The sequence below is a fragment of the Achroia grisella genome, unplaced genomic scaffold (genome assembly GCF_030625045.1).
Source record: "Achroia grisella isolate CSIRO2021 unplaced genomic scaffold, CSIRO_AGI_Agris_v1 utg808, whole genome shotgun sequence".
Classification (NCBI taxonomy): domain Eukaryota; kingdom Metazoa; phylum Arthropoda; class Insecta; order Lepidoptera; family Pyralidae; genus Achroia; species Achroia grisella.
The window spans coordinates 1,456,549-1,484,389 of NW_026713029.1; the positions used below are offsets into that span (position 1 = coordinate 1,456,549).

The following is a 27,841-nucleotide window of genomic DNA, read 5'->3' on the forward strand; positions in this document are numbered from 1 at the left end:
ATGAAGAATCCACCCATACTGGACGGAGCGCACCCGTTGGCGCAGATGATGATTAAGAGAGAACACGAGCTACATCATCATGCCGGCAGAGAACAGACGGTGAACACCCTGCGCCAATACGTGTGGATGCTGCGTTTAAGGCCGACCGTCAAGACCGTATTACGCAAATGCACAACATGCGCCGTACGCCGGAGGAACCCCGACGTCCCAGTGAAAGGGAACTTGCCAAAGGAGCGACTCGACGCATACGCCCGGCCGTTTACAAGATGCGGTATGGATTGTTTCGGGCCTATGTGGGTGACGATAGGTCGCAGGCGAGAGAAGCGATGGGGGCTCCTATTCACGTGTATGGTCACCCGGGCCGTGCATATAGAACTCATAGCGGGGTTATCGACCGACTCTGCTATAATGGCGATACGACGCATGGCAGCGCGTCGCGGCTGGCCACGAACCTTTATGTCGGACAACGGAACGAACTTTCGCGGAGCCGACGTGGAGCTTACGACTGCGTTTAAGTATATTCAGAATGGCTCCCTGAACTGGAAAAGTACGTCAGCAACAAGAGGATAAACTGGCGGTACAGCGACCCGGGCGCACCGAACCAAGGAGGAGCGTGGGAGCGACTGATAAGGAGCGTGAAGAGAGCGCTAGCAGTGGTACTGCACGAGCGGGCGCCGAGAGAAGAGGTGCTCGCAACGCTAATGACGGAAGCAGAACACACCGTCAATTCACGCCCCTTAACCCACGTCTCAGTGCGACCCGAGGACGAAGAGGCGCTGACCCCCAACCATTTTCTGATGGGCTCAGCCGCCGGCCTACCGTACGTAGGTACCACCGACGTTGCCGACCGCAGAACGTGGCGCGCAGCACAGGCGCTCGCGGATAGATTCTGGCAGCGGTGGTTACGAGAATACCTACCGACGCTGATGCCCAGAGACGACGTACGACGGAGCACGGCAAACATCAAGCCGGGCGACATGGTTTTAATAGTGGACGGCCTGCTACCTCGTAATCTGTGGCCGCGTGGGCAAGTGGAGCGCACCTATGAGGGGCCCGACGGCGTGGTGCGAAGTGCGGACGTGAGGACGCGAGGGGGAATTTTTCGAAGGCCGACCCGAAGGCTAGTGGTCCTCCCTAGGGATAAGGGCTGCGAAGATCTGCACCGGGGGGAGGCTGTTGCGGACCACGAGTCGGCATCGAAAATATGTAAATAAATTTTGTGTATAAATTTGTATTTTTCCAGTGTTTTGACTATTGTTTAGGTTAGACTATTGTTTGTACCATATACCCTTTGTAGCGGCATAGATACTGTGAATTCTATGTCCGCCCATTGTGTAAATTCTTAGGGATCACAGCTTTAGCGTAGCCTGAACATGTGGCATTTAGTCGCACGTGGTTTTTTGTAGTTTTTTGTATTGTTACTATTGTATTTAATTTTAAATGTGTGCGTATTCGCTGTTCCGGCCCGTCGGTCACCGACATGTGCAGGAATTGTCGGGAGGGTGGGACGGCCGACGCGCACGGCTCGGCGGGGGTGGGGAAGGACGCGCTCGGGCGCCCGTAAAAGGCGGGTTGGTTCTCGATCGCGCTCTCTTACGCATACGCCACCGACGAAGAACCACCGCCGGCGCAACGACCAAGAAAACCCCACTCCGGCCGGCCGACCCATAGAATAAGAAACAAATTGAAATACAGTCCACATATTTTGAAAATCGAAGATCTTTTAATTGTGTACCCCACAGATAGGTTACTTACATTGTTCTCAAGGTTACCGCTACAGAAATTAAGATAATAACCAGTCGTTATAAATAATAGTGTTCAACTATAGAGCTATTTGAAATGAAAATTGTTGACATTTGTCTAAGTGCACGGTGTATATCTAAGTATAAAGAGGCAGTACTTAAATTATACATAAGTATACATATAAGTAAATTGCTGTCTCTATATTAGAGTAGTGTATCCACTTGACTTAACCTTTCTTAAAGTAGGTATATGTAATTTAGATTATGACAATCGGAATTAATATACCAATAAATATATTGAATTAAAACTGATTGCGAAGATTATCTCCTTTTCGGACTTACGACTTTAGTTTGAGGGCACCGCTAGGGGTTCGAACTTCGGCTCAGGCCGTCGTAATATCGATCCCCGTTTGGGAATAGCTCGGAGGGGAATCTAAATGCAAAATTCTCATACTCTATGTATGTATTAATATTTTTTTTTTATTGCAAATAATACATTTTTTTATGTGGAATTCTGACAGTATCTGTGTTACTTAATTCAATAAACGTAATAAATAATATTTTATATATATATATATTTTAACATACATTCTTATTCTCAAATCCACAAATGTACTTAGTTGCCAAAACAACAATAGATAACAGTAATTTTTTTTTAATTATTAATAACTTAGTCTAGTATCTTATCTGTGGTTCTAGGCAGTATAACAGCGCCATCAATTCCGAAATTAGGTAGAGTTATATACTATCGGTAAAACAATAAAGTTACACAAAAAAAAACAAGTAAATCTCCAAGTACACAGATCAAAGAGGTCCAGGTTGTTGACATTTAGTAAGGATATTTCTCTTTATTATACTTGTATTATTACTAAAAAGCTGATATCATACAAAATTATATAACTTGATGTCCTTTGAAGACCATCAAGCAAGCAAAATGAGCATCAATATGAGATAATTTATTTTTGGCACTGACGAATGACTTCGATAAGTGGAAATAAAAAAAAAACATTAATTCAGGTGTGTAGTGTAGGTACAACGCGAATTGTGCTGTTTTTGTTGTACAATATACATTATTTTTACTTTGTCGGCGACGTGGATGTCGAATAACCGGTTCCCGAGTAGCAAAGTACAAGGTAAGCGGATATATTATCTTTTCAGTTATACCGTGAGTACGTGATGTTAATATGGCTTTATAATAAATTTCTTTTGCCCGTCTAATATTTTTTACCAGCTACTTTTACCGCGTGACTTCGTTTTTTTTTATATAATGGCTTGAAGCCGGTAAGTTTTTTTTTTATATATTAATATAAATAAGATATATATAATGCTATATATACGCGAAATTACATCATGAAAATTAATCAAACCAAATCAAAAATAGCTTTATTCATGTAGGTCCATCACAGACACTTATGCCAAGTCAGATTAATCTGCAGTATGATACATAGTGTAATAATTACACTACTTATTGAATACCCTAACATGACAGTTACATCCTACATTCTACATCCAGTAACAATACTTAAGACTACTCTTACATGATAAAAAAACATTATACAAAATAAATTGTGGGAGTATGTCCAATTAACAGATAAATTAATAACAATGATAAATAATTATAACTTAATAAAATGTAATTGATATATTTTGCTATCAAATAGAATTAATTCTCTAATAAAGTATTTTTGTAAGGACTAGTGCTCCGCCCTGGCTCTGCACCAATGTTCATAACTTTGTGGGTTTTGCATATACTAATACTAGCTGCCCCACGCAACTTCGTCTACCTCACATTTACTTAACATTTATATATTACTAGCTTTTGCTCGCGGCTTCGCTTGCGTTAATTTATCTCCTTAGGGGTGGAATTTATCAAAATTATTCCTTAGGGGATGCATGTAAAGTCTCAGCCCGATCCCCAAGGGGATAAAATAGGGGATGAAAGTTTTACTGAAACTTTGTCAATATTAAACCGATAGGGCTGAGACTTTACATGCATCCCCTAAGAAATAATTTTGATAAATTCCACCCCTAAGGAGATAAATTAATATTGACATGTTTGTATTCTATTAATATTGACGGTTTAATATTGACAAAGTTTCAGTAAAACTTTCATCCCCTATTTTATCCCCTTGGGGGTAGAATTAATCAAAATTCTTTCTTAGCGGATACCTACGTCATGACGTCTACCTGTATACCAAATTTCAGCCCGATCCGTCCAGTGTTTTGGGCTGTACGTCGATAGATCACTATGTCAGTCACCTTTGAGTTATATATATTTAGATATTACGCCCAATTCACATAATATATTTTTAAATTATAGCCTATGTGTTATTCTGATATATAACCTATATATATATATATATATATATATATAAAGATTGTATATAGTAATTGTAACAAGTTGCTGAAATTAAGATGCTGAGGTGGACGTGCGGCATTATCAGGATTTTGTGCGGATTTTGTCTGTCAGTTTGTTCTTGCTAATCGCTAAAACGACTAGCCTGATTTTGACTGGACTTTTACTTGCAGATAGCTAATGTTATAAGGAGTAACTTAGGTTAGAATTTTATGTAAAGTATTGAAATGCACTTCAGGGGGAAGAAGGGGATTGTTAGTAATGTGGATTGATAACCCCATTGCTAGCAATGTAGCATGTCAGGTCGACCTCCACGCGGTTCCCCCTGGAAACCTTTGTGATAAATTCTTGGTGAATTTGTCACAATGATATTATCATCATCCCTACCAGCGTTAATGCAGGCAATTTTTAAATAGTTGATAATGGAATGGTGGAATAATGGATTTCGTAATATCCTTATTGCCATGTGTATGCGAAGGTTTTTATTTTTTTTATTGGGTTTTTTGGGCTATTGTTAGGTGTTTGGATCTGTAGCACTGCAACCTACATAGATAGCTGATGTCAGGGACAAGAATGTTACTACTATACTTCACCAAAAAGGCCGCCAGTTTGTTTGAAATTACAGTTATATACAAAATTAGGAAGGTGCGTCAAAATGACGTTATAGTTTTATGCGTAGTGTTATCAGGATTATTCACCGAATACTCGCTTGTATTAAAGTGAAGTGTAAATATAGGCTTTAGATAGGTAACTAATATCAAACCTTTGCACAATGAACAGCGAATGACCAGTAAACTAAAACTAAACTGGTAATACCATATGACAGAAGAATATACTGTGACATCCTATATAGTACTAGTACTAAGATATATATTTTTTTCAATTCTCAAAGAAATGAAATGACGTTCTCTTCAGGTACTACAGTACGGGGATTTTCAAGTATTAAAGTTTCTTAAGGGTTGACAACTCGCACGTAACACCTCTTATGTTTCTGGCGTCCATATATTACGGTAACTGTTTACCATCAGACGGGCCGTATGCTTGTTTTACCACCATCTAATAAGTATATAAAATTCTCGTATTACAGGATTCGTGTTTATACACCTTCGAAACAATTTTGATGAAATTTTATATGTATATTCAGTAGGCCTCAGAATAAATTTATAACAAATTTTTATTGTGTTAAATGTGGCTCACCCCAAAAATTTTTTTCATTTTTCGCCAATATTTTTATTTTTATTTTTTTTATAATGTGCCATTAAACGTACACACAACCCTAAATTTTCACCCTTCTACGATCAACTCTTACTTTTTAATAGCGATTTTAATTTATATGGCAAAACAACGTTTGCCGGGTCAGCTAGTCGCAGTAAAAAAAACGATAGCAATATTTGTAGTCTATCATAAACTAATTTGTATTGAATAGCACAGGGCCCACCTACATAGTCGTATAATTGCCTTTAAATGGCAATCTCGTAGTGTATTCAGTTACATGTGACAATTACACAATTTAGTGCATTCGGATCTCGTTTTGAACCACGGCTTTGCTTGCTAAGTGTCCGTCATTATAAAATGGCTGAGTATAGACGTCCACGCTTCGTTGTGGCTCAGTGTTTTATTAATTACCAACTCCCCGCCCCGGCTTCGCTCGAGTGTACATATATTATACATATAAACCTTCCTTTTGAATCACTCTATTGTTAAAAACTGCATTAAAATCCGTTGTGTAGTTTTAAAGGTCTAAGAGGAGAAACAGCGACTTAATTTTATACTATGTAAAGATGAATTTTCCGTTCTCGCATTTGGGATAAAATTTAGTATTAATTATTAGAAATTCAAGCCCCAATTGTAACCACAATTAGTAAATAAATAATATAGTTTACTTCATCCTAAGGGACTCAGACATAGACACTAAAGACAGACAGACCAAAACCGGATTGATGCATTTGTGATATATATATATATATATATATCAAATTTACAATATATAGCAAATCCCATAGACTGTTTTCCGCTCCAACGTCTTTGTTTTACGAGAACTTAACATCAAAAGTAGACTCTGCATAATATCTGCAGAATATTGGAGTCCTTTGGTCAGATCGACCTGGACCTGTTGGTGGTAACTGGTAGGGCGAATGGCAAATGTCCTACAAGACGCTGTCCCACAAGATCTTTACAAACAAACTACAACTTTCAAGGCAAGCTTCAGTTATCCACGCAGACGACTTTTTAGTCTGATAACAAATTGGGTTTTAAAAAAGAGAAATTCACTTGAGGTTTTTCACAGTTTTTTTTCTCTTCTTTTGGCTCCGGCGAATATGCCAGTTCTTTTCAGTTGAAATTGTAACAGACTGTTTTAAGCGATAAGGCCGCCTTTTGTTTAGCACATTTATGTAAATCTCACTTTATTGTAAATATTTTTCTGTGCATAATAAAGATTTATTATTATTATACTGAAGGTAAACAAAAATATCAATATACATAAAAACTTGACGTTCATAAGCGGCTAAAGTGTCCTACATGAATAAATGTTTTTTTTTTTATAATTTGATTGCATTGATTGGTAATATTGTTGCCATTATTAAATACTTTAATTATTGGTATAAACAATGTAAATATAATGTTGTTGAAGGCCGATCAATCACATCGTGGCGAGGTTATCAACAAAGGTTTACATTACACGAGATAAGTTTAATTTAGCGTTGTTGTAATTGCATGTTTAGAAATGCAATATAATTTATAGTTAACTAGCTAATCACCCCGGCTTCGCCCGGGTGTAGGTACATGTATCATATATATAAACCGTCTTCTTGAATCACTCTATCTATTAAAAAAAACCGCTTGAAAATCCGTTACGTAGTTTTAAAGATTTAAGCATACATAGGGACGGACAGACAGCGACAGAGACTTTGTTTTATACTATGTAATGATTACTATAATAATTTTCATATTTAAACGATTTATAAATATTAGGTGCATAAGACGATATATATTATTACTAATATAATATTATGAATTCGAATGCAACTGTCTGTCTGTCTCGCTTTCACGCTAAAACTACTAAAACAATTTAAATGAAATTTGGTATAGATAGTCTACCCTGTGAAAGAACATAGACTGCACTTTAATACGAAAAAGAGTTGAAAGGAGAGACGAAAACTTGTATGGAAGTATCCTCATTTTTAAAGCTAGAGACTTGAAACATATTTATTAGGCTAGTAATTAAATATAAATAAATATATGTATATATTAACATATATAGACGGTAAAATAAAATAGGGGATGAAAGTTAATATTGAAATTCGTGATGACGACCTCGGTGGTCTAGCGGTCTAGCATACCGCTTTACGACCGATGGTCGCGGGTTCGATTCCTCGCACGGCACAAACATTTGTATTCATGAGTATGATTGTTTGTATCGGTCTGGGTATTTTCTATGTATAATATGTATGTATTTAGGAAAAAAAAAATCTATGTATTTGTATCAGTTGTCTAGGACCCATAACACAAGCTTTAGCTAGCTTAACTTGGGTCTAGATGGCGCTGTGTGAATTGTCCTGAGATTATTATTATTATTATTATTCGTCATTTTTGAAGCTAAAACGATGAAACTTTTTTTGTTGGCTTATTTGGTTATATTTTTTTTTGGTTAAGGTTACTATAGAGGTATCCTTAACCGCTAGACCACCGAGGTCCTCTAATTTATAAGATAGCTAGCCTATAAGATATGAAAATGAAACCGGTAGGATTTGCTTACTTTTTCCTCAAGTCAATAGTTTACGTGGAAAACATTGCGATGTTTGCGTTTCGACCAAGATTATTTCTACAAATATAGAGATAAACGTTTCGAAAACGTGTTTTTAAGATATTTACAGTGTGTCTTCCTTATTTCGTATTCTCAGATATATAATAAATATATTTAAAAATACATTGAGGTTAGAAGCTTAGTAAGCAAGTATGCTTCAGAAAAAAAAAGGGCGCGAAATGTTGAACTTGACGGTGGCATAATAGGCAATACTAGCCAAAGAAAAAAAAATGTATGCTTTAACTATTTTGCATTTTGTTATCTATGGTCGTAGTTATTATTTTTTCATTATTACAAAGTCAAAGGAACAAATATACACAGCCTAATTCTTTACTTAATATTTTTGTAAATTCTTATTATTGTATACATATTAAGTATTATAAGTTTCTCACATATTGAGGTATAGAAAGAATGTTGTTGAATGAACTTTATCTATATTATACATATGAGTAAAGTTGATTCAACAATATTCTAGAAATAGAAATAATCTTTATTCAAATAAAATTAATATAAATACTTTTGAATAGTCATATTTTTTTCATTCTACCACTCATTTGGAACGCGGACTCATCACAAGAAGAACGTATAAGAACTAGCATGTTGCTCTTTTCAATAAATTGTTTTAAATCATTACACATTAAATTAACAAGTAGGAGGTATGCGATAATCAACATAAAAACCGTTACGTACTAATTCATAATTTTCTTTTCTTTCTTTATTTTATTGCCTTTCAATGTATGTATTTATATTCGTATAGTAAAAAATAAGTTGAATTGAATCGAGAGACATGCCCAAGGTTAGTAGAAGCTGGCTGTACAGCTTTTACATAAATAATTGCCTTGTCCGTACGTGTGTTTGTAATTACGTTAATTAAACATTTAGTGCACAATAATTGTATATTTTCCGAATGATTTCGTAATTAAATCGAGGCCGCTTAGTTTTAATACTCATGCAAGCAGTTGATTACTAGTATCAATGTATAGGGTGTACCATTCCATTATCACCTAATCTATACATACAAATAAAATTGGAGTCACTGTTTGTAATATTGAAATAACCAATTTTTACTACATGCATATGAATATAAATACGGTAGTCTCTGAAAAAAGGCGATCACAATAGATCTATGTCTATCGCAGTGCTACAGGACTAAAGCAACTTGACCTTGAAGCCCAAACCTCTTAAAAAAATTAAAAAAAATATATTGGATCTACCCTTCTGAGCATTTTCTATGTGTATTATATATTTATTTATATAAAATGTATATTAAAAAAAATGTAACTAAGTATTTATTTCAGATCGGGACTAGAGAGCGCTGCGTGAAGTGTCTTTCATTCAATTCAATTCAATTCAAAACATCTTTATTCATGTAGGTCTATTACAGACTCTTATCAAATTTACCGTCAGTTCGGAATGATTTCGAAATGAGAAGAACTGACAAGAAACTCAGCTCGTATTTTTTTCAAATAAATATTATTATAATTATTCCTCTAGTTAACTATATACCATTGTTTAATTAATGTTTATAGCTTGGAAAATGGTTATTACCTATTATTTATAGCTTATAACAATACCTCTACTGTGGTTATGTCTATAAACAATTAATTGCGATTATTCCTAACGTCTTTATAGACACTATTAGCTTAATTACGGCTTGCCATGACATTCATAAATTACTGTACAAGCTTAAATATATACATATATCGGTCTGGTAGAAAACATTCTACATATGTATAATATACAAATATTTATACACATGAATCCGTGACCATCGAAAATAAAGCGGTGTGCTGAGCCACTAGACTAACGATACCGTCAAAATTAACTGAATATATTATTAAATTTCACATTGCACGTTGGGATTGGACAAACTGAGTCCATAATATTAATTTATTAAAAAAACAACTGTACGCAGTTATGCTAATTAGTGTTTATCTTAATTAATAATTATTCACCGTCACGACTGATTATTATTATTATTATTTATTTATTTGTCATCACAGATGAGATAGTGAACTGGTCATCAGTTCACTATCTCATCTGTGATGACAATTCGTCTTGGTGATCATTTTTTTCGGACTACTCTAATGCTGTTGGTCGATAGGGCGTTGCAGATGGCACTCCAAACCTGCAGAAGGACTTATGGAGCGGCTGAAGGCCAACTTCCGCCTGACGGATACGACTTTAGTCTCGCCTCAGGCCGTCGAAATTTCGATCCCCGTTTGAATTAGACGGGGTTCGATCGAAGGGGATAGCCGTGGACGCAACACTTGACATCCCTAAATTTCGTTCTATACATTTGTTTCAAATCGTATACATCAAATTTCATAAATAGATATTAAAATAGTGAGAAATAAACTCATTTTCAGTTTTGGACGGTACGGTACGTTTAAAAATATGACGTGCGCTAGAGGCTGTAAGGTCCTATTTGAATAATTGATTGAATTCGTAATATTAATGAATATTAGACATTATGAAGATATAGATTAACAAAATTGGAACTTGTGTATGTTGATATTATACCTACAACATACAAATACATATTATTGTAACCTCTGACATTTTTATATCTTTATTTTCCTGGGTTTATAAGGCAAAGGCTACTAAACCGTGATACAGTATTTATTGGGCAGATAAAACAAGTCTAAAATAAACAGGAAACAAATATAGTAGAGGGGAGGGGGATAATTAGTAATGTGGAATAATGAACCCATTGATCTCCACGCCGCCGTTCCCTCTGGAAACCCCAGGTGGAACCGCGTGGGGTGGAGATCAATGGAAAAGGGGATTATTAGTGAAATGGGGAAGGAAGGGGACTAATAGTAATGACGACTGATGACTCTATAGCTAGCAATGTTAGGTTGATCACCACACGGTTCCCTCTGGAAACCCTCATGTTAAATTCCTGATGAATATGTCACTATGGGCTAATTGACCTGGCCTTATGCTCATCTTATCATCCTTCACTGGTGCCCCGCCAGCGTAAACCGTTAGCACAAGTGGGTGCACCATTCGATAATCGTCATCATCATCGCAGCCCGGAAGACATCCACTATTGGACATAGGTCTCCCCAAAGATCTCCAAGACGATCGGTCCTGCGCTGCTCGCATCTATAGAGAAGTGATAAGAGAATACTAAATAGTAAAAAGCTGTATTATGCTATTCAAGATGTTTCTTAAAGTATAACATATATACAAACTCACTTTTTCATTATCTAGACCAGATATTCCCAAAATGGCCTATATCGACCCCCAGGGATCTATGACAAACTGCAAGAGGTCTACGACAGCGGTCATCTTATTCATCATGAATAGCTGAATAGCACTCACTTTCCCATTATCTAGACCAGATAATCCCCCCAGGGATCTATGACAAACTGCAAGGGGTCTACGACAGCTATCATCTTGTTCTTTTTACTTTATGTTTTGAATACTAAACTTTACTACAGTTAGAAATAAAAACTCAATACCAGGTAAGAATGGGGGGTCTACCCAAAACCGAAAAATATGGCAAGGGTCTACGACACAAAAAAGTTTGGGAACTACAACTAATTTAAAAAATAATGTTTGCTACACTATTGTATTAGGCTAAGACCTGTAATAATAGCTATGAGTGTGAAAATAAATAAATAATTTCTAGATACTGATGCGATATCAAAACCTTCAAGAAAGAGCTTATTCTTTGTTAAAAGGCCGGCAACGCACTTGCAAATCCCCTAATGTTGCAGGTGGTGGCGGTAATCACTTACCATCAGGTGAGCCGCAAGTAAACGAGCTTGCGGCTCAACTGATGGAAAGTGATCATCACTATGCAATAATAAAACTGAGACCAAAAAAAAAGAGACTTTCGCTTTTATAATTAGTTCGATATAAAATTATTTTTCCGTATAAATGAATGTACATTGCCTATATTTCACTGTATAATTTATATATTTCAATATATATATATATATGTGTATGTTTAAAGTATATATTATATTTATATAACATAAATTATATTATAATTAGTTCTAATTATTTAGGATATAAAGATTTTTGCTTATTTTTCTGGTCGTATAAATAAAAGAATGTACATAACACGAACACGTGCATTTAAAATTACACCGTAAAGCGTTTCGAATTGAGTTTATAATCATACTTTCATTAGTCACATATGCGTCTTATAGGTTCCAGGAATTAATGGTATGGTTTCTAGAATCTTCGTGGTTAATTATTGAAGAATACACAATGAGGTCCATGGACGCTTTCGCATAATTCTAATACTGTCCAAATCCACGGAAGACTTATGGAGCGGCTGTAGAGCAACTCCTACCTGACAGATACGACTATAGTTTGAAGGCACCACTTCCGTTTCGCACCTCGGCTTAGAATAGAATAGAATAGAAAATCATTTATTCAAATAAACTTACATTGAAGCACCTTTGAATAGTCATTACATTTTTTAATCTACCGCTCATTCGGAAACCTGTCTCATCACAAGAAGAACGAGCAAGAAACTTGCGTGTTGCTCTTTTAAATAATTTTATTATTTCTTTACATTTTTAAGTTTAAGTGTGTGAATAGAAATCACCAATTGGCACTAATTCAATTAGACACTCAAATAGAAAAAATATTGAATATATAACCAACTGGTCAAACAATTAATAAGAGGAAATCAGTCATAGTGATTAGAGCAGACCAGTCCCTACTTAGGCCGTAGTAATCTTGATCCCCGTTTGAATTGGACGGGGATCGATCGGAGGGGCTAACTGACCTCACTTTATACTTATCCCATCTTCCTCCACTAGTGCCCCGCCAGCGTATACCGTTAGCGCAGGCGAGTGTATCATACTATTATAATTTATTTAAAAAACAAATTAATTAGAGATACAGCGTGGTAGGCTCAAAACCTGTCACTTTGTATTCAAATACATATATGTTGTAAGAGAAATATTTACAGCGTTGAAAGTTAATAATGCCTCGGAGCAAAATAATCAGATTTTCCTTGTACCGTAATTTTCTATTTATTCCTAACTCTTTATTTAATTGTTTAATTTGTTACTCGTTTATTTTCTTCTTCGTTTCTGTACTCTCGCTCGCACACCTTAATATTTTATTTCTAACTCCACATTGAGTTGTTTATTTTTCTACTTCTTTATTTTCTTTTTCCCCCCGTTTCATTACTATCTGTCTCTTTCGCACATGTTTCACCTCTTTCACATACAGTTCGTGTATAGATATTTTATGTAATAAGGTATAGTTAAACTGAATATAAACTAAGGACCATATTATTTACTTAATGAGTACTTATATGATAATAGAAGTACACAGATAAGTAAGGTATATAATAAATAGGAGTATATATGTATTTTACATATATTTTTACTGTACACATATATATGTATCTATATATGTATCTATACAGTAAAAATGGTACCGATGAGAAGAACAAATGTGTTCATTATATTATACATACAATATTTTTTATAACTTTTGTCTGTTTGTCTGTCTATTTCTGTGAAGAAATTGCATTACCGTTTCGCGTATTTCGGTAATGTGTTGTAGTAAATTTCATCGAAATTTGTGTTTATGCTATATCGGTTAATAAACTATATACAACTATGTATGTACTATGTGTAAGAATGTGCATATATCATGTTAGGCGTGCTGTATGTTTATCTACATATTCTCACGTTCATAGACATTCCTGTTCATTTTTAGAGTTCTGAACCAATTAAGGGGAAACAGAATACTATAATTGGTGTGACTATATCTCACATTACTCATTTAGCAAATAAATAATACGTATTAAAAATTGAGACTGCCCATATGAAATATTTAAAATTAATCGCTTGCAAAATGCTAAGAAAATGAAAAAGAATTTTAAACAGTTTCATATAAAACTCATTTTGTTATAAATGACCGGCCCCTCTACTTTAATGTAATATTTAAGAAAGGTTAATATATTTTAAATTTAGAATAAATACATTAGTGACACAAAAATTTCCTAACTGCTTTATAATAAAAAAAAAAACTTAGCTTCCAGGCCACAAAGAAAATTAATTCTTTTGACGGATCGAGTTCGAAATATTTTTTTTTAATTTTGACTAAGTACTTTCGATGTTCGCTCTATAGTGATATCACAATTTCGTGATATAGGTATTTAGTAATATATTTAATGAAATAATTGTAAATTGTATATGTACCGAAGAAACAGTGTCTGTATAAAATAAATGGATAAAAGGAGAGTGTTTTCAGACAAGACGGCTAATAGAGATCTGTGTAAGAGGAAGATACAGATACCTAGTAGCGTCGACTGCAAATAATGTGATAATGTTTTCAGGTTCAGTGTTTTAACATTAGACTACACCAGTTAGCTCCGTTTGATATTTTTATCTGACCTTGTACGAGGTAATTAACTATGTATCTGTCTACATATTTTAACAACAGTATAGATAAAGCCAATTGAGGCACCATGATACGCGCCAAGCGTCATACCCATCCATCTGTATAAATACAAACTCATACCGCACGTTTCATTTCACAAAAGGAAAATTAGATTTTCACCAATTTATTAATATCATCACATCACTACACAAATGGCGCGCAAATCAGTTGAAAAACCCGTTAGTCATTGTTTTTTCTAGTGATAACTGCCAGTTCGAAATGAGAGTTTGAAAAAAGAACGCACGAACAGATTTCGCGATGGCGCGAAAAATTCGGAGCGCGCAGACGGATGCGCGCGTCGCGTGCAAAGACGGAGAAGTTAATGCGTGAACGCGCCTACTCCAGTGGAAACGGAGCCGGTGACACAATTGGGTGCTAATCCAATGCTAACTAATACCAGTATAATTTGTACGTAACACTCATTAATTAATTGGAGAAATTTTAGCATTAGAGTAAATAGTGTAATTTATTCAAATTAAAATTAAAATTCAAAATATCTTTATTCATGTAGGTCTATTACAGACTCTTATGATATGTCAAATCTACCGTCAGTTTGGAATGATTTCGAGATGAGAAGAACTGACAAGAAACTCGGCTCGTATTTTTTTTTAATGTTGTACATATTTACAATGATACTATTTCATTTAAATAAAATAAAAAAAAAAATCAATACATTAATGAAACTTAACTTTTGCAATCATATACAAGCTCATTACAAAAGAATAAGACATGAGTTTCTTGTCAGTTCTTCTTAGCTTGAAAGCACTATAAACTTTAGATTTGGTATTTAAGAGTTTGTAACTCTATTTAAGAGTTTGACCTATGTAAAGAAAGTTACATTGATTTTGATATATATTAAAAAATAAGATAAAGTTAATTTGCGGGCTAGAGTTAATAATAATAATCGCGTGCTAATCCATAATCTAGGTTGTAATCTGTCTATCGGTGCAACCAGACCGGTTATACGGACATCGTGACTAGTGTAGTGAAAAATAAACGAGCATACAGATATATCTCCTTAATTAGATATATTTTACACTTGATTTAATATTCATATCCGCAAATATCCTAAAAATGCTGAATTCTAAATAATTTGCGAAATATAGGCGACTGACGAAAGTTTTACACATAAAAGAACGCAGTTCAATTTATAACATAATTATCGTCTATAGTTTATATGTCGCAAATGATTTAAAAAAAGAACAAACAGAACCATAAACAAATTATGTAATACAACTATATTCTAGAAAAAGTTTGTTTTTTATAACTGAATCACAGGCACAGTAACGAACAGCTAAAATTATATATGTTATAAAAGTAGAAATTTACATTTTCATCAGCATTTTATACTCACACTACAAGTTATCCAGGTGGTTTATCAACTGACAAATGTACTTAATTTTTTTTTATAAATACATAATATACTCAGAAATACACCTAGACAGATAAATGAAATGGATATTAGACAAAGGTTATATAGTTAGAAACTAAAAGCAGAGCTGTAGGGTACTAGAAAACTAGGAAATATACTTCTTACTTTTTTTATAAATACATACATTATATATGTGTGTATTTATAAAAATAAGAAGAAATACCCAGAACACTCCCAGACAGATAATAAAAATTAATAGGTCTGTTCAGGTTGCGAACACTAATTAGATTTTTTGTTTTTTGCAACAGCATATGCTGGTAGTCACTCTATTCTCCCATAAGGGGACAAATTTGAATTTAAATGAATCTGTATTATTGTAACTATGTACAACATTTATTTTAAAAAAATACGAGCTGAGTTTCTGGTCAGTTCTTCTCATCTCGAAATCATTCCGAACTGACGGTAGATTTGACATATCATAAGAGTCTGTAATAGACCTACATGAATAAAGATATTTTCAATTTTGTAATTTTGAATATATAGCACATTTGCATTGTGCGGGTACCGAACCTACGACCATAGGTAAGACAAGACTCTAAACCTCCTATATAATTTAAAATGACAAAGATATGAACTGAAAAAGGGTTTTACTAGTTCCTACAGAAACCGGCATATCTGGTATTCGTACTTGCCGAGGTTAACAGCTCATAGAGATAAACAAATTACAAATGTCACAGCAGGTGAAGATCAAGGCAGCGTGACCACATGACATATTTCATCACCTCTTAGCTCAAGTAGTGTGTTATTAAATTAAATACATACCTATACTGGATTTTTTAAATGGTGATGATGGAATGGTGCATTCGCCTGCGCTAAAGGTTTTTTTTTTTATTGATGATAATGAAATGGTGCACCCGCCTGCGCTAACGGTTTACGCTGGAGGGGCACCAGTGATGAGAGACATGAAGTCAGAGGAGTTAGCCCATCGTGACAAATTCACCAGGAATTTAACACGATGAAGATGACATGGTACATTGCTAGCAATGGGGTTATCAATCCACATTACTAACAATCCCCTCCCCCCTGCGCTAAAGGTTTGCACTGGAGAGACATGAGTGAAGGAGGATTAGATGAAGATGAAGTCAGGTCATTTAGCCCCCATCGTGACAAATTCACTAGGGTTTGTTAAAGAAGGGTATATTAAGGTTTCTTAAGGGTCGGTAACGCGCACGTGACGGTATCTCAGGCTTAATTCTACCCCCAAGGGGATAAAATAGGGCATGAAAGTTTATATGAAACTTTGTCAATTTTAAACCGATCGGGCTGAGACTTTGCATGCATAAAGCTACTATGACGTAGGCATCCCCTAAGAAAGGATTTTGATAATTTCCACCCATAAGGGGATAAATTAACGCAAGCGAAGCTGCGGGCAAAAGCTAGTATACTATAAATGACGTAGTGGAGTAACTTGAAACAGTCAAGCTCGCTGTAAAGTCCAAACTTGTGGCGGCGTGGTGGGCCGGGTCAATGTGCTAATATGGTTAAGTGTAATGATGGCTGGCTCATACTCGCGAACGGGTGCTGCTTGTGGAGACTGGTCTGTTCGGATCACGAACACTGTTCAGACTATTTGCTTTTGCAATAACATATGCTGGTGGTCTCTATTTCCCCAAATTTGAATTTAAAAATGTATTTGTACTATTGTAAACATGTAAAACATAATAAATATTGCTGCAACGTAGACATCTGGTAAAGTTTTACGACTCGCCTGAGTAGTGTGATGCATAAGTTCATTACTACGCTCATTTGGAAAGAATATGAGCTGAGTTTCTTGTCAGCTCTTCTCACCTCGAAATCATTTCAAACTGACTGGAAATTTGACATAGCATAAGAGTCTGTAATAGATCTACATAAATAAAAATATTTTGAATTTATTTTATATGTAATATAGTGTATCTATGAGTACTGTTTAAAATACATGTATATTTAGACTATTTACATAACTTAATTGTACAACTAAGAACCTAAAATTAAAAAGCTTAAAAAATATAATATAATAACTAAAATATATTATTAAAAGGGGTCCCTTTAGGCAAAGTTCCGAATATACCGGCAGCGTTCCCTCTTTGAATAGCAAGACTAATTCTTTGTCCAATTTTGAATTTGAATTTGAATATTTATAAAATTGGCAACACCTATATAATACATCATTACTTGTTGGTATGTTGGTCTGTTTACTTGTACTGTATAAACCACAACTAAAACACTGTCACGTGATTACTTTGATTTGTTAAAATTGGATAATGAAAAATTTAGTCTAGTAACACTATTGGCGAAGATTATTAATTGCATATGGCGATTAAATATGATAAGTAACATGTAAAATTACACCGTTAATCTTCCTAAAATAAATAAGTAAATAATTAATAAGTTACCTAATAATTATTTATGTTCTCGTTTTGAATTCATATACCTACTGACATAGTAAGGAATGGTTTTTAATACTGATTCAATGATTATACGAAAGAGTGACATGTCGGATATTTTTATATCATTCCGATTGTATTAATTCGAACACAAATTAATTAAGCATGCGGAAACAAAGTGATCGTGTTATACGAATGAAAACACGAATTTTTATTATGAAACAACTGTCAATAGTTACTATAAATCATATATATTGTAATTTAGTTAAAGAGGTTTTTAGTTCTGTAATAATTTAGTACTTATTTTAATAATATATATTCAGTGTTATGACATGCGAAAAGATTGCGAAATATTTTTTATTTCCTCGTTAACGTCATGGATTAGTTAATATTTAATAATTAAATTCGAATTTAATTGAAAGTATAACTCAGCCTGTATTTTGCATAGTGGTCCACAGTGAAATAATAATAATAATATCTCCAGACAATTCACACAGCGCCATCTAGTCCCAAGCTAAGCAGAGCTTGTGTCATGGGTACTAGACAACTGATATATATACATGTATACGTTTTTTTAATAAATACATAATATACATAGAAAAAATCAGGCCGATACAAACAATCATATTGATGAACCGAACCCACGACCATCGGACAGTAAAGCGGTGTGCTAAACCACTAGACCTCGAGGCTGTCAAATTATTGGTTTTGGGATATGCTTCATGATTAGTAAGATCGTTTGTTCATGTTCCGGTTCTCTACAAATTAAATTGAAGTGCGTAAGAAAATATTACTTACATAAAAAACTTATTGAAAAACATTTTGTTCTCGCTAATCTGTCAAAAGGTTGGTCCGATTTTGACAGGACTTTTATTCACAGATTGCTAGTGTTATATATGTTCGTAGTTGTACCTACATAGGTATGTATATGTTTATTTTGGTAATTTTATTTATATTAATAAACGGCCTCAGTGATCTAGCACACCTCCTTACTTCCGATGGTCGCGAGTTTGATTCCTCGGTGGCTTAGCAGACCACTTTACGCGATGGTCGCGAGTTCGATTCCTCGCACTGTGCAAATATTTATATTCATGAGTATAATTCTTTGTGTCGGTCTGGATGTTATCTATGTAAATTATGTATGTATTTAAAAATATATCGAAATATTTATATCAATTATCTAGTATACCCATAACACAACTTCTGTTTACTGTGGGACTAGATGGCGCGTGTTAATTATTCAGCGTTATTTATTTATTTAAACGAAACCGCGGGTAAATCTAGTGTATATATAGATTTCCTTGTCCACGCTATAGATATCACGTGCCGAACATGTCAAAATTAATTAGCGGTTATTACATGTGTGGCTTATGCAAGTGTGTCTTATAACCGGGCTACCTCAATACTTGTACTTATATTTACTTGACAAACTTGACACTAAGCTGAGAATTACATAAATTCGTACTCATTGGCAGTTCTTTTATGTGGGACTGAAAAGGCAAGCAAATGGTTTCAGAGCTTCCTCCTGCGTACACTTAGATTGTGGAATGAACTACCGAAGTTTCTTGAGAGACTACAGCATGGGGTTTTTCAAGAAGGATATATTAAGATTTCTTATTGTCTTTGTAAAAGAAGGAGGGTTGATATCAGGCAGGCGGATCATAAAGAACTGAAGCTAAAACCAGTTTATCAGATGGTTGTACCGTGTACACTTAGACTGTGGAATGAACTTCCTGCTGAGATTTCTCGAGAGACTACAGCATGGGGTTTTTCAAGAAGGATATATTAAGATTTCTTATTGTCTTTGTAAAAGAAGGAGGGTTGATATCAGGCAGGGGGATCATAAAGAACTGAAGCTAAAACCAGTTTATCAGATGGTTCTACCGTGTACACTTAGACTGTGGAATGAACTTCCTGTTGAGATTTCTCGAGAGACTACAGCATGGGGTTTTTTTAGAAGGGTATATAAAGGTTTTTGCAACGCGCATGTGACATCCCTGGTGTTTCAGGCGTCCATAGGCTACGGTAACTGTTTACCATCAGATGGGCCGTATGCTTGTTTGTATTATATTTACATTAAAAAACGGCCATCTGATAGATTTTTTTTTTAATTGGAATGGCAAACAAGTTTTTTGATAGTAGGTTACCACTTACCATCAGACCAAACCATCAAATATAAATTGACACATAAAGTTGCTTTTTTGGCGTCGGACAGATTTGAACTTACGACCTCTTGGGGGTAATTAGGAGTAGCAAAACCACTAGGCCACGTCGCTGGCATTTCTATAAAAAATATAACAATAGCTTTATGTCCATTAGAGTCTTAAAATCTTTATACATTAAATAACAATATAGTTTCCCAGATTTTCCGGTTTTGCCCTTCAATTAAGAATTAACTAAACGTGTAAGACTAGCTAACGCTAGAGCTCACTACACCATGGGAAACCAATATACCTAATGACTATCCAACAAAAATAAATAAACATCATGACCTAATAAACAAATTAACGAAAAATGGTGACGCAGTTAATTACCTCATCGAAGTGGAAGCGAGAGGACCAGCGAAATCTCTCTACAATCTTCTAAAAGATATTGGCCTCTCTAGAACTACAGTAAGTTATATACTAGAACGTGTATTTAAAATTGCACTAGCAGGCTACTACCAGATTTGGCTGGGCAGGGAGAGAAACACGAGCGGTGAAGGTGAGTGTTGAGTTATGTTCGCAAGGGGCGCCTTAAACTTACACCCGGGTCATAAGTTCAGAGAACTGCTTGGAGTACGTCGGCAAGGGGCCCCTTAAACCTACACCTGGGTCACAAGTCAAGGGAACTGCTCGGAATTTCCCTCTTTGTCACAGGAATTTCAATTGAATTCATTCTTCGTCAAGTTCGTCTCACAAATTCGCCTCTAAAAATATTCCTTATTCAAATTATTAGTTAAAAAAAACAAAACATCTCTAAAACACGAAACCATGTGATAGTTAAAAAAAAATAGAAGAATACTCGCAAATAATTATCATGCAAATGTTGTGACCGAGAGGCCATGGTCATACTCATGATTACAGGCAGACTGCCGTGGTAATATGTACCTTATTGTGTAAAGAGATCTCACTTACAGATCATTATCATTTCTATTACAATAACATTTTAGACATTAGCATCATAAATGCGATTTTAGTGCGTCTCGACCCAATTGTTGAAAGATGAAAAAATAGCGGTAATTCATGATTACACAACTCATATATTACATGTGATTACAAATATATTGTTAATTACCATTTTGTACGAAACGGAGTGGAAATGTTTATGATTTTATTGATAAATTGTTGCATTTCTGTATCTACTTGAAGTTCACTATAGGCTGCAGACTACATTTAGTCTGCGTTCGTACCTCTTTCTCACCTATTTCAGCAACAATCACCTTGCTTTGTAAGCCGTGTTTTGGTTGTAGAGCCATGGCATCTTAGGCCACTGAAATGACATCGCATAGGTGGGATCATGAATGTTACAAGATAACGTGATGTTCGTTGTGCTTTTTATGTATGTAGACGACGTCTATAGCTTATCATCAGGACTTCAGCTTGTTAAATTCATAAAAAATAAACATCGAGCAAATAACATCTACGTTTGAAAAGTAAGCACTGTTTTTATGAATACAAAAACTACCATCTGTCGTTTTAAATATTATAGAAAACCTCTTGATTGATTTTATGAATGAATTATTTTGTTTTAAGTGAAGCCACCCATATGAGAATTAAATCAAATTTTAATTTATGTAACAATCTGTAATTTTTCTAAAAAAACTTTTTTTTAGCTCGTAGTTTCGCACTAAAATTGTTTTGTGTTAAGGGAGATGGAGGAGAAAGAGTACAAGACAGAAATGTAGAGAAATAAGAGAGAAATACGTTCATAATAATAGTAAATTTAATTGAGGTGGGTATGAATTTTGCAGGTGAAATCTTTAAAATGAATATGAATATATAAAGATGCTGAAATAAATCTTAATGACGCGAGCCCAGTTCTAAGCGATACGGGATTTTGTAGAATAATGAAATGTTTTGTTATATTTTTCTTTATTTATGTAATTAAAAATAGAATGCACAGGAAGTAGGGTCAAACAGCCTAAACATTGTATACAAATTACGCACTGCTCAGTACACCTACAAAAGTGTAATAAACGACTAATACTTACAGTGATGTTGTGATTAACAAAAGTATCGTTATGTAGATAAGTATCTATTAGAACAATGACCGTGTTTAATGAAATTGTGTCCCACAGACTGTACAATAGAGATTTCATTTTTCCCATTATTGATTAAGCTTCTTGCAATCCCCACTTTCATCGAGCAAATGAAAGGAAAGTAACTTGCAATGTAATGAGAGATTATGACTACGCTAACCGGAGAGATAAAGCAAGTCAGTATTTGTAAATTTCCGGTTAATATTATATTGAAATATCGGTTGTTTAATGTAGTTTCTCTTGACCCAATCTGTTGATCAAATCTCGTGATATTTTTTTTCATGCAACTGTAATGAAAAACAGTACTACCGCTAGAGAACCGATACCAAAATTCAAAATAACACGTGTTAACAACCGATATATTGAATACTAAATGACAAAAACAGTCACTAAAACGTCGTATAGAGTAAAAGGTATGGTTCTATTCTAATGTATATTTCGAATGCCTGATCCCACGCTCTCGGTGCGCGGTGCAATAAAAAAAAACTAAATATTAAAAGCGGAGTCTAGATTGGTTGGTGTTGGCAATTCATGGTGTACCATTTTACGATCGCGTATACACTTCAGACCAAGAGATTGAGTGTTTTAAAATTTATATTTTCAGCTAAATCTTTTTAAATTCCTTTGACACTTGTAAAAATTGATTTACCATCGCACCGCTTGCCTTCGACAGGGAATTCATCCCCACACGCTGAAACCTAAGTGGTCTCGGACAGTGCGGTTTCAGAGGAGCTTCCTCCCGCGTACACTTACATTGTGGAATGAACTACCTGCCGAGGTTTTCTCACGAGACTACAGTATGGGGTTTTTCAAGAAGGGTATATTAAGGTTTCTTAAGGGTCGGCAACGCGTATGTGACACCCCTGGTGTTTCAGGCGTCCATAGGCTACGGTAACCGTTTACCATCAGATGGGCCGTATGCTTGTTTGCCACCTACGTGGTATAAAAAAAATTGTTTATAATCTTATTTTTGTTCCTTTCTATCTGAAATCAGCCAGCCAGTGGTGTTATAGGAGATAAGGAACGTCCAGTGAGGTGCCATCTCAATTTTTTGTTTCAGATGTAGGCTAGACGAGCCCTTTTTAGTGAAGATGTACAGTTATTTGTATCCAGTAGTTATAAAGCTAATTGGTTATTATGGCCGGCTAATCTGTGTGTATATGTTCCACAGCCATTTTTATCTCTTCTTTAACAATTGGCATTTCTAGATACGCGAAGTACGCGCAAAAATTACTGAACGGATTTTGATGAAATTTTACAGTAATATAGCTTATATGTCAGAAGAATATAGGCTATAAATATGTTACGGGGGCACATAAATAATAAAATAAGTAATTGTAAGTACAGTTTTTTTTTCGGATGATAATGGAATGGTGCATCCGCCTGCGCTAACGGCGCACGCTGGCGGGGCACCAGTGGAGGATGATAAGATGAACATGAGGTCAGGTCAGTTAGCCCATCGTGACAAATTCACCAGGAATTTATCACGATTCCAGGGGAAACCGCGTGGAGGTCAACCTGACATGGTACATTGCTAGTAATGGGGTCATGAATTGACATTACTAACAATCTTCTACACCCCTGTAGGTTACTATACCTATATAGACTAAGTTTATTGTTACTAACAAAATGGATCTACAGGTTACTTTATAGTACATGAGTTCACGTAGAAAACATTAGTTCGTTTTAAATATTTTTTATAAATCAATGAATCATTTTTGTGGCTGCAAGTGTACGTAGACCACATTAAAGATTTTATTCATGGGGAGGGTGAAGCCTACGCCATACTGCACTTTTATGGTATATATGCACATAAAATTTAAACGTTAAATTATGTAGGCTGTAGGGACGTCCAGTTTTGTTTGTGGTATTTCATTTTGAAAACGTAATGGTTACTTTTAATGATTTACTTGTGCGAAGTGAATAATTTTATTTAATTCGGTATATTAAATACATATTTGTCTTTTGTAATAGATTTTAAGTAGATTTTCAAAAAAGAGGTTTTGTATTTGTCGGCCTCGGTGGTCTAGCGATTTAACATACCGTCTTACTTCCAATGGCTGCGGGTTTGATTCCTCTCACGGCACAAACATTTATATTCATAAGTATGTTTGTGTCGGTCTGGGTGTTTTCTATGTATGTATATACATGAGGAATTGATGTATATAACCTATATAAAACCTCTTTTTATGTTCAAATTGTATTTATTTAAAACAAAACTCAATCATTAGTTTTGACTCTGATGATGATAATCTCAGAGATGATACATCTTTACATAGTATAAAACAAAGTCCCAGCCTCTGTCTGTTCACTTACATATATCTTTTAAATTACGCAACGGATTTTAATGTAGTTTTCAGCAATGGATAGAGCGATTCTAGAGGAAGGTTTATATGTATAATATATGTGTTATAGTACAAAAAAAGCTGAGATATTCACAGATTTGTGTCGGGGGAGGACGCTATATAATATTAACATGTTAATCAATTTATACAAACTCAAGAATACAAATATTTGTATCATGCGAGGAATCGAAACCGCTATCATTGGAAGAAAGGTGGCGTGCTGAACAGTTAGACCACCGAGGCAGCGACATCTTCAAATGTAGGTATAAAACGTTTAATGGAGTGATGAATTAGCAAAAATACAATCTATATCTATACACTTTATACATATAAATAAAATTGGAGGGTCTGTTTTTAATATTGAAATAACCGTTTTTTAATACATGCAAATGAATATAAATACGGTACATACGCTGTTGTTACTTCAAATAAACAGTTTTTCACTAAACGCATTTTAAATTATATACATCAAATATTAATTAAGAAAAAATTGTTTGTCTGTTTGTTCTTGCTAATCTCTGGAACGGCTAGATCGATTGTCACGGGATTTTTACTCGCTGATAGCTTATAAGGAGGAGATTATAAGGAGTAACATAGGCTTCGTTTATTTTAGTAGGTACGGTTAGGAAAACATTAAATTTATAATGTAAAAAATTTGAGCGGCTAAAATGTGAATTTTGAATTTTAGAAAAATAATTTGTTTTAATAAACATAAAAGTTAAATTCCAATCGGACGAAGTACCGGGCAACAAATAGCAATCTATAACCTACATAAAAAAATATTTAATACAGTAATAATAGAAATTTAAACTCCCGTTTCCATCAAACAATGTCATTAGTTTGGTATTCCAATTACAGTAAAAAAATTGTTCTTACTTTTTTTATGACCCACCATTTCTTTATACGATCGTGGACTCGTTAGAATGGCCACTGCCAATGTCCGCCCATTATATATGGACGTGTGCAATTCATAATATGATAAAGGCGTCGAATGGACCGTATCGGATGCGGCGTCATTAGGGTTGTCACCTACGTTTATAAATTTATTAACTACTCGGCCCGGCTACGCCCGGGTGTGCATGTATTGTATATATAAACCATCCCATTGAATCACTCTATCTATTAAAAAAACAACTTCATTATCCCTTGCGTAGTTTTAAAGATTTAAGCATACATAGGGACAGACAGGGACAGCGACTTTGTTTTATACCATGTAATTATTAAAAGAAGGTTTATATGTATCATACATGTACACTCGTGTGAAACCGGGGCGGATAGCTAGTAGAAATAGAAATAGAAATAATCTTTATTCAAATAAACTTAATATAAGCACTTTTGAATAGTCAAATTTGTTGATTCTACAGCTTATTCGGAATGCAGATTCATAACAAGAAGAATAAGCAAGAAACTTGTGTGTTGCTCTTTTAAATAAATATTGATTTAATTTTATTTAATTAACAACAAGGATTAGGCATGCGACAATCAACATAGAAACCGCTACTCACTTAATCTCTGTTCAAGTATCCAATAAAGAATTCATATCATAATTATTTACTTTTGAACGTCATTTCTCATTTCTGTATAAATCTTGTGTAAAATATATTTATATTTACTTAAATAAAGTTTCATAAATTATCTGTGGCAACCCTATAAACCCTATATAAACGCAGTCAGACAGAAACATTAGCGAATTCATTACATTATAACTATCTAAGTTATTACTTAACTGTACGGGACTCTAGAATCGACACTTTTTTATTAATTCTTTCTTACGCTAACGACTATGCAAATGGAATATTTCTCATACATCTTTTCTCTATGTATTGGAAGTTATAGAGAATTGAATGTTAATGGCCTGGGTCAATGGGTTTTTTAATTGCAATGAAAGTGCTTGAACTGTTCTGTATGTCATGAACTTACTTACTTGTATAGTACGTTTATATGTACGTTTAATCTTATTTAGTAAGAAAAGTTTTTTATTGGATGATAACTGATTGTGAACTCACCTTCACTAACAGTATCTGCAATGATAGGATAACAATAAACGGTCAGTCAGCAGATCCCTCATCCATGCAAGGAACTTGAAATAACTTTTTTTAGAGAAATATATAATGTTGACCTCCTCTATATCGCCAGCTGGAGTTTAATCCAATAGTAAGTCCATAAGCTGTGGATTAATAGTAAGGCCATAAACTGTAGCTTATGGCCTTACTATTAATCCACAGAAAGAACACTGCATCATTATTGGAAGGCCATATTTCATGCCTAAATTAAATAGAACGAGTCTCCCGCCTATCACCTTTAACGGGCATGACATTGATTATTGCCTGAAGATATCAAGACTGCGCTAGCACATTCATTGTTACTTCCAATCCTAGATTATGCAGATTCATGCTATGTAAATCTCACTGAAGAACAACTGAGTAAACTTGAGCGACTCCAAAATGTTATTGTTTAATGTATGTAGTATATTTGAAGACTTTTAATCTCAGGTGGAATAGTCAGAGGCATTTTCAAGTATCAATATTGTAGAGAATATCCCTATTTGGTTCGGTTAATTTGAATCCATAATCGCAAAGGGCGAGAGTTTCTATCACCGGTGAGTCAATTAGAAATATAAATCGAAACATAATTTTTTTGGTGTCTTCTAGATCTACTAAAGAACTTAGGACTTTAAGATGTAGGTTAGGACAGCAAACCATTGGGCTACAATGGTTTCTTTAAGGTAAATGTGGATGGGTGGTAATGTGTTTTTTCATTATAATAAAAAATAATTATTAAACGTAATATTATTCTTAGGAGATTTGCTTATATTGTATATATCCAGTACAGAGAATATGGATGTTTTATTCGATTATTATGTTATATTGACGTGTTGTTGAATACCTAATTTGTACTAAACAGTACAAATTAGGTTACAAAGTCACTGCCAGCACTTACCGTCAATTTCTCATACTAGCAAATTGCTATAAACAAACAAGTAGGCGTTTTATTGCATGGAATAATTAAAATAAACTAAACAATTCCAGTAATTGAATCGAAATTAATATATATAATATTAAATTAAATTAATCTTCGCAAAGTCCTTAATATATTTTTAAATAATATATGTATAAACAAAAAATAAAG

General features: G+C 34.5%; 2 protein-coding genes across 2 annotated transcripts in view; one reads left to right on the plus strand and one right to left on the minus strand.

Annotated features, from left to right (window-relative positions):
• LOC131851876 (uncharacterized) overlaps positions 1-14,629 on the minus strand; it is a 67,974-nt gene extending 53,345 nt beyond the window's left edge. The window contains exon 1 of the mRNA XM_059202439.1: positions 14,411-14,629. The gene's annotated coding sequence lies outside the window, so the exon portion shown is untranslated. The remainder of the gene's footprint in view (positions 1-14,410) is intronic.
• LOC131851829 (uncharacterized) lies at positions 1-27,063 on the plus strand. Its single transcript, XM_059202393.1, has 4 exons — positions 1-515; positions 584-1,079; positions 20,542-20,739; positions 26,938-27,063. The coding sequence occupies exons 1-4, from the start codon at positions 1-3 to the stop codon at positions 27,061-27,063; spliced, it is 1,335 nt and encodes a 444-aa protein (XP_059058376.1).
• Positions 27,064-27,841: the final 778 nt, after the last annotated feature.